The following is a 13,056-nucleotide window of genomic DNA, read 5'->3' as shown; positions in this document are numbered from 1 at the left end:
CATGGAATAGTACAGTTCACATAACCACACTGAGGGGCTTTTCAGTCACTTGAAACAATGTGGCTTTTGCTTGAGTTTTATGTATAGTAGTATAGAATATAAGTGTCATTAAAGTCTGATACATTTTAAAAGGCAATCTTATTTTGAAGGTGAGGGAGACTTTTTTTTTTTTTTTTTTTTTTAACAAAGATGGAGGTTATTAGCCATTCTCAAGTAAGAGAATGGAGGCTCTGAACTGCAGGGGGTTGTATTAGGATTCTCCAGAGAAACAGGACCCCCTAGGATGAGTGTATGTGTGTGTGTGTGTATGTGATATTTTCGTGTGTTTGTGTACACACACTCAAGAGTGCGAGAGAGCTAGCAAGTGAGAGACAGTGAGAGAGAGAGACTTATCTTAAACAGAGGAATTGATTGAGGCACGTCATGGAGGCTGACATGTCTGAAATCTGCAGGGCGGCCTGGCAGGTTTGAGGCCCCGGGAAGAGTTGGTGCTGCAGTCTTGAGTCCCAGGTCAGTCTACAGGCAGAATTCCTTCTTCCTTGGGGGACCTGTTTTTTTCTCTTAAGTCCGTCAGCTGAATGAATGAGACTCACCTGCATGATGGAGAGTGATCTGCTTTATTTGAAGCCTGCTGATTTGAATATTAATCATATCTAGAAACATGCCTTCACAGCACCATCTAGACACTTAGAAGGTACAATGTTCATTGTGCCTTTAATCACCTTGCCTGTCTGTTTCCTTATGACAGCTTTATGTATGCCTGCAAATTTAAAAGTTAGCAGAATGACCAGAAGACCTCCATAGTGACTATTTTTGGGGACGGTGGGCCTTTACAGCATTCTCATCTGTGACCCTTCATTGGCTCTTAGCATTTCTTTGGATTTGGATTTGGGGGTATTTATGGAGCTTGTGGTTATACATTCACACACAGTTGCTGAAGTGACATAGTATAATACATTTTCTTTTGGTTCAGTTTCAAGTTAGGTGTGGTTTGATGATCTCCAGACATTAAATGAAACATCTCAAGGAATGATCTGGTTTGAGGTTCATTTCAAGGTGTTCAGAAAAGGTCTATGTCAAGCCCTAGAGCCATTCATTCCCTAGGGATTAGCCTCACTGGGCAGCGAGGTGATTAACATGGGGCCAGGGGCCAGTTCCCTGGGTCCGGATTGGTTGCTTCTCTTAGGTCAGTTCCAGGAGAGTTTAGAGCTCTAAATGTATAAGAGAAGAGCTTGGTATTTAAGAGGTGTCTTAGACCAGATTTGGGCAGGTCTACCTCTGTCTTGGCTTAAGTGAAGATGCCATTCTTCTTAGTGTTCTGCTGTGTCATGTCCTCTGAGGAATCAGAGCATGAGGAGATTCAGGATTTGATGTGTTCAGAGTTATTCTGGGTACTTCTCCACATGTGGTCCCTGGACCAGCAGCATCAGCATCACCTGAAGTTATGGTAGAAATGTAGATTCCTTGGACCCAGTTCAGACGTTCTGAATCAGCTACTGTACTCTGGGAGTGGGGCCCAAAAATCTGTGTTTTAACCATCCAGGTGATTCTGATGCCCACTCATGTTTGAGAAGCATTGCCCTAGGGAAATGGCTAGATGCATCTTACCTGCTAATCATATTACAGTTAATCAATATTTTTCTTAAATTTTTTTGTTTAACATTTGAGACCATCTTCCCCCATCCAAATGTATTTTATATTAGTTAGCAGTATCATTTCTCTTTAAGCTTCTGAGATTGTTACTACCCTCTTTTAGTACTCGGTTATCTTGCTCTACCATCTGAGTATTTAACCTTTTGCCTCTTCTGTATTAGCACAAATCCCAATTTTCTCTTAAAGACCAACTCAGTTTCTAACTTAATCCTGATCTGTTTACTGTTATTTCAACTCACACTGAGATTTTCCCTTTATTGGACTCCAGAAGTGCTTAACATTTAGATATGCGTTTAGTGCAGGGCCTGCATAGCTAGATTTTCAAAAATATCTGTTAAATGATGTTCCTGGTACTTAATGACATCTCCATGCAAATGAATTTTTTTTAATCAATAGTAACAAAATAATATTTTAAAGGGCCATATTCTTAGTTTATGTTTTGAGATGTTTGGGACATATCATTATTTTAAAGGATATTCACATAGAATTGAAAAGATTCACATTTAGTCCATGTTGCTCTGTCAGTTTGGGGCTCATTGCCAGTTACAATGTTCATTTTTATAGTCAAATTTAACAGTTTAATACAGTAGGCTGTATTCATACCTGGGGCAGCATTCACTGTGGAAAGAAGGGTTGAGTCATGCTTGAATTTTGCTAGATTTCTTGAAATATTGATAACATCCTTTATTTTGTGTGTTATCCTTCTGGTTTACAAGTGACATTTCTAATCACCTAAGTAACATCCTATTGGCAGATCAAGCACATAAAACATGAAGCAAATGCACAGATGGGTGTTTCTGAACATTTTCTTCTGAGATAATTTCATATCTTGGATATCTAATAATTTCAGATGATAATAGTATCTGTCAATGAATGTCTTTCTAGACTAATATTGTCTATGTATTTCTATGTGAAGTTTAAAAAATATTTTGTTATGCTTTTCAGGACATAGGCATATGGTTAAAAAATCAAATAGTACAGATAGACAGTAAAGTAAGAATTAAATTCTCTACTGTCTATCCTCACCCATTTACTGAACCCCTAAATATTCTCCTGATCATGTGACCACTGTTTATGGTTTCTCATATGTCTGCATAGGAAATAAACAACAAAAAAAGAAAGCTGAAAATTCCTAAACCCTTTTATGCACATATACACATGTATACACACATCCCAATGGGCTTGCATTCTGCTTGTTGTTCTATACCTTGCTTTTTTTACACTTAATTGTGTATGTCTTAGAGATACAGGTCTTATTCTTTTCAGTGCTGCATAGTATTTCATTATATGAATGTACCATAATTTAGTTAAACAGTGCCCTACTGTAAACATTTAGATTATTTTAATTTTTGTGATTATATACCATGTTATATCTAATGTTCTTATTCATATATCTTTTTTATATGTGAATACTTTTGCAGTTCATACATAGGTTATATCATAGTGAAATTATTGTACAAAAGGGTATGCTTCTTTGGAATTTTGATAAACCACTCAACATCATCCTCCAAAGAGATCACCCCAGTTTATCCTCTCCCTAACAGCATCTGAGAATGCCTCTTTTCCTTGGGTTTTATTATATTTTTTACATCTTTGTTTCTACCATGTGGGTAAACCTCTGGTTATGTTCATGTCCCCCGTAGACTCTTCAAGTTTTCTCTGTGTTTTTTTTTTAGACTCCTTAAGGTATTTTGTCGTTTCACAACTTTCAACATAAAGATAAGTGTCATTTTGGGTGCCCTTTGCTAGCTTTATGTGCTCAGCAACTTTAGAATTGACTAGCGAAGTGTAGGCATATGGTGACTGGGAAAATAAAGTATTTTTTTCCAAGGTGATTTCATTGATGTCTAGTGTGTATGTGAGTGTTCTGGGCACAAAACCCTAAAATAATATACAGGTTGTGAAATTTAAAATTTCCTATATAAAAATGCAAGTTTCACAAATAAAAAAGGAAATTTTATTTGACTAAGAAAAAAAATATGACCTCTGTGTCATGTATTTTCTTTGTATATAATCAAATAAAATATAAAAATAATGTATATAGTCAAATATAAAATAAAAAGTCAAATATAAAATATAAAAATTTGTATATAGTCAAATAAAATATAAAAATATAAAAAAATTTTATATTTTGACTACATACAATATTTGATACTGAAAAAATATTAATTCTCATTCTTCCTTTCCCTGTGAACCTCTTAAAATTAGTGGATCTTTATCTAAATAGGGAGTTGTGAACTTTTAGAGATAGAAATATGAGACATTTTTCATTCTCAAAAGGATCATAGAGTATTGCTGAACAAAGGAAAACTAACTTATGTAGAGGACTGGAGAACAATTAAGTGCATATATAGCACATTAGTACTCTAAGGTATGGTCAACTTTAAGAGAAAGGTAGACTAACTGGAAGCTTGATTCTGACCTATGAAGGATGAAGAGTATCTTAAGATACTCAAACTGAAATGTATTATTATTCTGTTGTAACAAAGAGATTTTAAATCCAATCTGGTAAATCTAATCTGAGAGAATATAACTTTTAATATATGAACATCTAGGTGCGCTCTAACCTTGAAAGGTAAGAAAATTGAGGGGTCAGAACGGGAATTATCAGGGCCCCTTAAGGAGGCAGCATGAGCAAAGGTATGGGGTTGGAAGAGAAGGTGACGTGTGTGATTTATGGCAGGACCATGATGACTTATCTGACTGGAACAGATATTGCTATTGGCAGTGTAGTAGGTGAGCATTGGATGGGGTTGGGCCATGGGTCAGGAGATTCAGATTTTAATCTTTGACTGTGCTGCTCGTTAGCTGTGTGGCCAAGGACAGTCCCTTCACTGGGCTGGACTCAGCTTCTCTGTAGATCAACAGTCTTAGATTGGAAGATCTTTATGAGTCTTTCCTTTTCACTAAGTGTAAGGTTTGGTGCGCAATTAGATTGCAGGGTGATTGGGGTAGATCTGGGTAGTCACACTTGATGAGGCTTAATGGCCAAGTAAAGGAAGTTGTACTTGAGGTGGTGGCCACTGTCCTTGAAAGAAATGACATCATGGGCCATGGTTGACCTCAACTTTTGCAGAGGGTAATGCAATCTTTCTGTAACATCCTCAAATAGATACTGAGAAAATGTTTGGGGTAGGTTTATTTTGGTTTCTATTTTTAAGTAATAGTTAATTCTTTAACATGCTGTTGCCTCATACAAGACTGATGTCAGTTGGCAACAGCCAGTAAAATTCATTTACAGATGGTAAAAACCATAAGAAGGTGGTGTTTATAAGGCTATGTTAGATTTTTCGCTTTTTGTTTTTTGCATATGGCATAGCAAATACTTTAAAGAGATTTCATTTGGAGACTATAGCCATATTATCAAGTGTTTGAACAAAAGGGAAGCATTTCATTCTCCCTGAGTGTGTCTGAATTCCAGCAGAGCAATGAGAAAAGTCACACAAATTTCTGTATTTTTATCCAAAAGGTAAATTTTATTTATCTTCAGTTTATATCCCACATTGGATCAGAGCAAAAAAGAAGTTGAAAAGTGGACTTGAACCAGCAGGTGAAATTCAAATAGCAGTTTGTCACTGGGGTTATTAAATAGGATTTCACTGTTTTCTACAATTTATGAAACCAATGTGTATCACCCTATGGGGCGCAGACAGCAGGTTCTTATGGAACAAAAACAGCAGGGTTCTCAGAAATCCTTGAGTGCTCAGGAGTCTTCGGTCTGACAGCGAAGGAGAGTAAAGGGGCATTATCTGGCAGTTCCAAGGTGACGAATTGAAATTGCCAGGCACAAATCAGCAGTTGAAAATCCTTCGTTTTGTTCTCTTGATTGGAATTCATAGACAGAGAAATGTAGACACTGATTAATTAGAAAACATCACTGTGCCTTGTAGTAAAAGCATATGATGTGTCCAGTGCCAGCAGGAGGGAACAGAACATTAGGCCTTTTTGGTTATTTTCCTACTTCATAATCCTCTCTTCCAAAATGATGGATTTTAAACTGGTTCGTGGAAATGTACCATAGCAAAGACTTACTTTATGTTCCTCAAACCATTATCTCCCTTTTTTTCAGAACACAATTTTTTTCTGGAACTTTATTTTCAGTTTTCAGAATTAGAGTTTGAAACCTGAGAAACTGTAGTAATGGTTTTATTTTTTGCAATTCATATGGATTTAGTGTTCTGTCTGGAAGGATATGATCAAGTGCTCATTTTTTCTTTTGTTTTTTAAAATTCATTCTCTGTTCATTAATAGGAGTGTAGCTTTATTAACTTTATGAAATAATTAATTAGCTTAGAAGCAAAGAATGTTATACCTAGCAGGAACTTTGGAAGAAATTTAGTCTGATTTCTTTATTTTAACAGATGAGAACAATCAGGACTAGAGAATGTAGGTCATTTATTTGAAGTTAAATAGCTCTTAGTGGTGGGGTTGAGATTTGACCTTGGGTCACCTAACCCTAAATTCAGCATATTCCCTGCTCTATCATATGATACTAAATACTTTTCCATTTGCAAAATTGTTTAAAAATGAGGTCAGTATGTCATAGATACATATGTTTATTCTGATATATGCAATATAATCTTTTGTGTGTATATGTGTATGTTTACCTATCTATAACCTTGATCCACCAAAAGAATATAGAGACATTGGAAGCTTGGGAAATTTAAATCCAAAGTGAGAGGTAGTGTTGTTTTTGTGTGTAATGTCTTTTTCTTTCTAGGCAGAATTTCAATAGCAAATAAAGAAGTGTAAACCAAACACTCACTGAGTGACAGATAGCATATTACATATTTCTTTTTATTTTTGAATGATACAGTGATTATAAAAATGCTTCAGTAGCTGTAGTATGAACATAATCACTCTCAAATGCTGTTTCTTTTTACTGTTTCAGGTTTCATAGTAGAAGAGAGTCTCTTTTTTGAATTACAAATGTAAATTTCCTGTGTATTGAGTGAATGAACAGGGGTGGAACTGGGGTAAAGTGCTACCACGGGAAATGAGACCCAAAGCAGGAGTTCATCATCTCACTTGCAGTAGAACAGGCTAGCTATGATTACATTACTGTTCCTGCTCCCACTGCATGCCCTGGCAAAAGTTGGTAGCCTTGTCACTTACAGTGAAGGCCATGTACTTTTGGCCATCGCATCTGCTGGGAGTTTGTTGGAATCTGTACTCTAAGGCCCCACCCTAGACCCACTGAATCGAGATCTGCATTTTAATAAGATTCCTGGATGATTCAAATGCATGTTAAAGTGTGAGAAGCACTGGCTTATAGAACATCTTAGCAGAATGATACTTTGTTAATTTCACAAAGATATCCATGATAACTTTGGATATGAAATCTACCAGGCAGAAAAATACTCTTCTTGAACCTTTCATTCTTATCTTCATTCATCAAATATTTGCTGACCTAGGCTAGGTTGCCAGGCTATGTTTTAGGGATGACAGACAATTAAAACACTGATACCAGTTGTTACTGTACAAATGCTCTTTTACACCTTAAAGCCATAGACTTAAAAAGGGAACTAAAAAAATGGTAGGAAAATGAAACTAATAAGATTTATTTCATTAGTTAAAAACTGGTTTGCTTTCATTAAAATATTAGTATTCATGATTCTTTTTCAAAAACCTGGTTTTGTGATGCCATTTTGTGCAGTCTGTTTTTTAGATTTGGTTTTTATGGTTGTCAGAAGCTAAGGTGACCAAGTCTTCTCAGTTTCCTGGGACTAAGGAGTTTCCCCAAATGTGGGGCTTTTCAAAGTGCTATGAACAGGTTAGCCCCATGCAGACTGGGACAGACAGCCATACTAGCCACAACTTAAAAAGATGTATCCCAAAGCTATATAAGCATAAATTGAAGAAATAATTGTTTGTTGAATTTACTAAATCATGATACTCATTTTTCAGCAAAAGTTTTTGTATAAATCAGCTGCTAAATTTTTACATTCTCTGATGATAATTAGTTGTTCTTGGAAAGTAATGAAAACTATTGCATATTGGCTGGGCACGGTGGCTCATACCTATAATCCCAACAGTTTGTGAGGCTGAGGTGGGCAGATCACTTGAAGTCAGGGGTTTGAGACCAGCCTGGCCAACATAGCGAAACCCTTCTCTACTAAAAATACAAAAATTAGCTGATGTGGTGGTTTGTGCCTGTAATCCCAGCTGGAGGCTGAGAAGAATCACTTGAACCTGGGAGGTGGAGGTTTCAGTGAGCCGAGATTGTGCCAATGCACAGCCTGGGTGACAGAGCGAGACTCCGTCTCAAAAAAAAAAAAAAAAAACCCAAAAAACCCCCAAAACAATTTTATATTTATGTTTCCAAAAGTAAGTTCAAAGCCTGCTTGAAACTCTTTGTTTAAAAGATTTTAAAATTGGGAAATTTTGTTCCCAATTTCTAAGTGTATATTATGAATTTTTAATAGGTGGAAAACATTGTTGATGGCTACAAAGCGATGTAAATAAGACACGTACCTGGATACCTACTTTCAAAATGCTCTTTGCTATGGTATCTTTCGAAAAAGAAAGCCAGTTTCTTAGTCTTTGCTGAATGGTAGACATTCCTTCAAAAGTTGCAGGAAGAGTGTGCGTTGCTTGCCCCATGGGGAGAGGCTGCACCGTCTTGCTTATTGTTTGTGCTTGTATTGTTCATCATACACAATTTATGGTTTCTTTGCAAGAATCTTCGAAGTCACTTGTCCATTCTATGAAGATCAGTTTGGTTAAAATTAAAGTCATTTTGGCCGGGCGTGGTGGCTCACGCCTGTAATCCCAGCATTTTGGGAGGCCGAGGTGGGTGGATCACAAGGTCAGCAGTTCAAAACCAGCCTGGCCAGCATGATAAAACACCATCTCTACTAAAAACTACAAAAATTAGCCGGGCATGGTGGCAGATACCTGTAATCCCAGCTACTCGGGAGGCTGAGGCAAGGGAATTACTTGAACTGGGGCAGCAGAGGTTTCAATGAGCCTAGATTGTGCCACTGCACTCCAGCCTGGGTGACAGAGTGAGATGCTGTCTCAAAAAAAAAAAAAAAAAAAAAAAAATTAAAGTTATTTAAACTGAGCACTTGCAAACTGTAGTAGACCCAGATAGGCTGAAAATAAAAGTAGGATGGAGAGCTTGGCTTCAGTGTAGACCAAGCCTCTTCTGTAAGCCCCTCCTGTGGAACTGGCAAGCCCAGGGATGCAGTCAGGGAGGGTACCTGTGTCAACCTCAGTATTAACTGTTATCGAAGCTTCCTCTCTGGTATATTTTAGCCCAAAGCAAGACTTTAATGTATTCCTTCCACGTCCAAATGAACCATGTGTGCCCTTCTTGGGCACCCACTGGAAGGCTCTGGGTACTGTGGGCATTGTCCCCCTCAGTGACAAGGATCTTCATGACTTTCCATCCTACAAAAAAGAAACATTAGTTTTCAGTGTTTCCAACAATTATCCAGAAATACTGTCTAAGCCTTATTTTCTGTATTCTAGGAGCAAGCTGAAGAAGAAAAGAAGCCCAAGGATGGCACAACCCCTTTGAGTCACGGTAATTATCACCAGTATATACAGCGTTAGATACAGTGTTAGTTCATAGTGAATAACTTCTAAGTGAACTTTTATGAGATTGCTTAGTTGTTTCAGGTTCATTAATTTAAATATATAATAATAGTATCTACAATTTATTCAGGCTGTTGCATACGCTTCTGTAGACTTTATCAGTGTCATCTAAGATTTTCAAATATATACTTCAAAAACATCTGAAACTCTTGTTATCTCATTTATTTGCTTTTGTAAAAGACTTTAAATAAAACAACTTATTTGTAAATTTTCTCTGTGAACAAGAAAATAAAGAGATGCTATTCAGTTTTTAAATAATCCTTTGTGTGAGCTTTCCCCAGATTGATTTTATCTTCCAATTATTGCATTGTATTAAAGTCATGTTTTAGAGGAGATTGTGCATTTGCTCTAAAATGAGTATTCCTCATTATGGTTATTAATACATCAATAAGTTTTAGATAATAGCCTTTTAGTATTCAACTAATTATCTGATGCTTTAAATTTAAACCAACAGATGAAGATGCGATTTCCTGGGAATATACATTTCACATATTTTGTGATTATTGCTATATACACAGACAGCTGTTACTAAATTTTCTATCATATTTCCAACATTTGCGCTATTCTCTATGGAAAGGAAGCATATAAATTTGATAATGCTCCTCTAATTAACCTTTAAAGTACCTTATATTTGTTGAGTAAGCTTTTGTGTTTGACTTTAAATAATGGAAACACCTAAAAATATCTTGAAAAAAAAGACAAGAATGGAGATTTTTAAACACCATTTTATATGGCTTAGTCTTAGGATACAGTACTGAGAATTTGTGATTTTTCTCCCCAAATGATTTTAAAAATAAAAGTTATCTTTTATTTTAAACAAATCGGTACTGCTTTATATTTCTTTTCTTCTCTTGCTGCCTCCCCAGACCTGTCATGTTCTTTGCTGAAAAATCAGAACAGAATGCAGTTGTTTGATAGTTATGTAACTTGGTGTTCAGCTCCATCAAAATATACTTCAGTTATGTAACACTGGGATTTTAGAAATGAATTTGGACTGTACCTGGCCCTAACAGTAGGGGATTTTAAAAACAATTTTTTTCTTCTCAGAGAGAGGTTGTGATTTATGACATTGTTGTATCTCCCCTGCAGTGATATTTTCACACTAATGTAAATTGTTCTGGGTTCTCTTATTCTGTGGTCGAAACACTTACTCTAGAAAAAGAAAAGCAGACTGAGGCCAACAACGTAAAAATATTCAGTCCCTCTAACTCAGATTCTTTACTGATTTAGTATTTACAGTTTCATTATATCTGGGTATGTATTTATTTCAAATAGCTTTTCAGTTTTATTTGATTTTTCTTGTTTTCAACAAGTCCGGGGAGGTCCAGTTGGAAGCTTTTCAGTTTTAACGGAAAGTAACTTTTTGCTGTGTTCTTTCATTGTTGGACTTGTTTTATAGATGATGGTCCATTGTCAAAAGTTCACACTGTGACTGACTCCTCTTCAAATTTGATATTGTATTGCTCCTGTTTTTCCCAGTTGTAGAACATAATAAATGTTTAGAAAAATGTTGAGATTTGGTTTGTGTACATAGATGCTATGAACTGCTAGTTGTAATGCAAGTGGAATTATTTGAGGGCTCTTTGAGGTAATTTATATTTTTACCACTTTTAGTGGGGAAAAGGAGCTAATTTCCAAATTGCTTATTGTCCTAGCATTATAATGGGGATATTTCTCCATGAAAATAGTTTAATCTTTTATTGAGGTTGCTTTTAAAACAAAATAGATTTAGTGTCTTACCTCATGTCTTAGAAATAGTAACAAAAGAAAAATACTAAACAAAAACCCTGCAGAACTGTGTATGTACATATCATATATTTATATGTGAACAGAAAATTTTATTGAAAAGTAGGTCAGGCATGGTGGCTCATGCCTGTAATCTTAGCACTTTGGGGGGCCAAGGCGGGTGGATCTAAAGCTCAGGAGTTCATGACCAACCTGGGCAACTTGGTGAAACCCCATTTCTACCAAAAATACAAAAAAAAATTAGCTGGGTCTGGGGGTGCATGCCTGTAGTCCCAGCTACTTGTGGGGCTCGGGCAGGAGGATGGGTTGAACCCAGAAGATCAAGGCTGCAGTGAGCCAAGATCTGTTGTCACTGTACTCAAGCCTGGGGTATGACATGAGACCCTGTATCCAAGAAAAAAATTATTTTGCAAAATAAACCTTAATTTTTAGTGGTGATTTTATAACAAACGTGTTTCTTTGGAAATTATTTTAAAACATTTTATTGAGTGCCCAGTCTGTGCGACTAATACTGAAGCCTGTATTACAGCTGACGAAGCTTTAAGAGGCCATTTGACTTACTTGAGGTAAACTGAACTGGTTAGCGGTGGATCCACAATTTGAACTCACATCTAGCAAGTTCTAAAGTCTGTGCTCTTTTTACTTTACCTCCGTGTTCTTTTGATGTCAACATTCTTCTTTCTTTGTAGCTATTAACACAAAAGCAGAGAAAAGTAGAATCTTGCTTAGAAATGGGATGGGAAAAAAATAACTGCTAATAATTAAAGTATTAATGGTGTCTACTACACCCCTCTGTGCTCTTGGGGACTGACTGAATGAGATTTTTCCTGACATAGTTATGCTGAGATTAAGTTTTTGATTCTCTTGGAAACTCTCTGAGATAAACTGCTCATAGTAATTCTAAAAATTTAACTAAGATAGCTCTAAGAGAAGGCTTGTTTCATTAAGTATTACTTGTTAATAATTGTGTGTGATTAAAGTTTTAGAATTAGCATTGCCAATCACTGTGTAATCCCAGACCTATAAGCCTTTACATTTGAATCTCTAAAGTAAAAACAACTGATTTATTCAGTTGAACAAGTTATCTGGCATCTGTCCTTCTAAATGTTTAAGTGCTCTTTTTAACTGATACACTATTCATATTTGTTTGGTTGAATGTTGGGGCAATGAGAATTTTTTTTTTTTTTTGAGACAGTTTCCCTCTTATTGCTGAGGCTGGTGTGTGATCTCAGCTCACTGCAACCTCCGCCTCCCAGGTTCAAGTCACCTGGCTCAGCCTCCTGAGTAGCTGGGATTACAGGCATCTGCCACCAGGCCCAGCTAATTTTTGGTATTTTTAGTAGAAATGGGGTTTCTCCATATTGGCCAGGCTGATCTTGAACTCCTGACCTCAAGTGATCCACCCGTCTCGACCTTCCAAAGTACTGGGATTACAGGCATAAGCCACTGCACCCAACCCTGACAGTGAGCATTTTATAAACATAAAAGGAATATAAGAAATTGTAAAAGAAAATTAGATGTATTCATATCTAAATTAAACTCTGTGCATTAAAGAACATCGTAATAAATAAGGAAAACAACAAACTAGCAAATATTATCCACAACTGTAGCTAATAAAAGGTCAGTAATAGATAAAGGAATTAGAGAAAAAAAAATCAGCTACCCTAAGATCTCAGTCCAAAAACAGGCAAAGGGCACGAACAGGTAATTCAGATAAAAAGAAATCAAAATGGCTAAAAATGAATATATTAAAAATATTTAGTCTCATTAGAATGCAAATAAATATAAATTTAAAAGTAGTGATGATGTTTTTAAATTTACCAAATTAAGGACAATTAAAAACAAACTGCTAATACTCTCTGCTGGTAGGATGGGGAAGGCTGAGTCTTGGCATATTGCTGCTAGGAGTAGAATTTTGTTCTGCAGAAGTGCTGAGTAAACATTTCCTTCAGCTGGGTGTGGTGGCTCACGCCTGTAATCCCAGCACTTTGGGAGGCTGAGGCGGGCGGATCATGAGGTCAAGAGATCGAGACCATCCTGGCCAACATGATAAAT

General features: G+C 36.4%; 1 protein-coding gene across 4 annotated transcripts in view; it reads left to right on the top strand.

Moving 5' to 3' along the window:
* Positions 1-13,056, top strand: part of L3MBTL4 (L3MBTL histone methyl-lysine binding protein 4) — a 456,802-nt gene that overhangs the window by 100,752 nt on the left and 342,994 nt on the right. For all 4 annotated transcript variants that reach the window (XM_074383753.1, XM_074383752.1, XM_039463865.1 and 1 more), the window contains exon 4: positions 9,130-9,184. In XM_074383753.1, coding sequence (XP_074239854.1) covers positions 9,130-9,184 — 55 coding nt within the window. The remainder of the gene's footprint in view (positions 1-9,129; positions 9,185-13,056) is intronic.

This window comes from Saimiri boliviensis, chromosome 13 (genome assembly GCF_048565385.1).
Source record: "Saimiri boliviensis isolate mSaiBol1 chromosome 13, mSaiBol1.pri, whole genome shotgun sequence".
NCBI classification, from domain to species: domain Eukaryota; kingdom Metazoa; phylum Chordata; class Mammalia; order Primates; family Cebidae; genus Saimiri; species Saimiri boliviensis.
The sequence above is the reverse complement of the archived record's forward strand: the minus strand, read 5'-3'. Positions and strand labels throughout refer to the sequence as shown.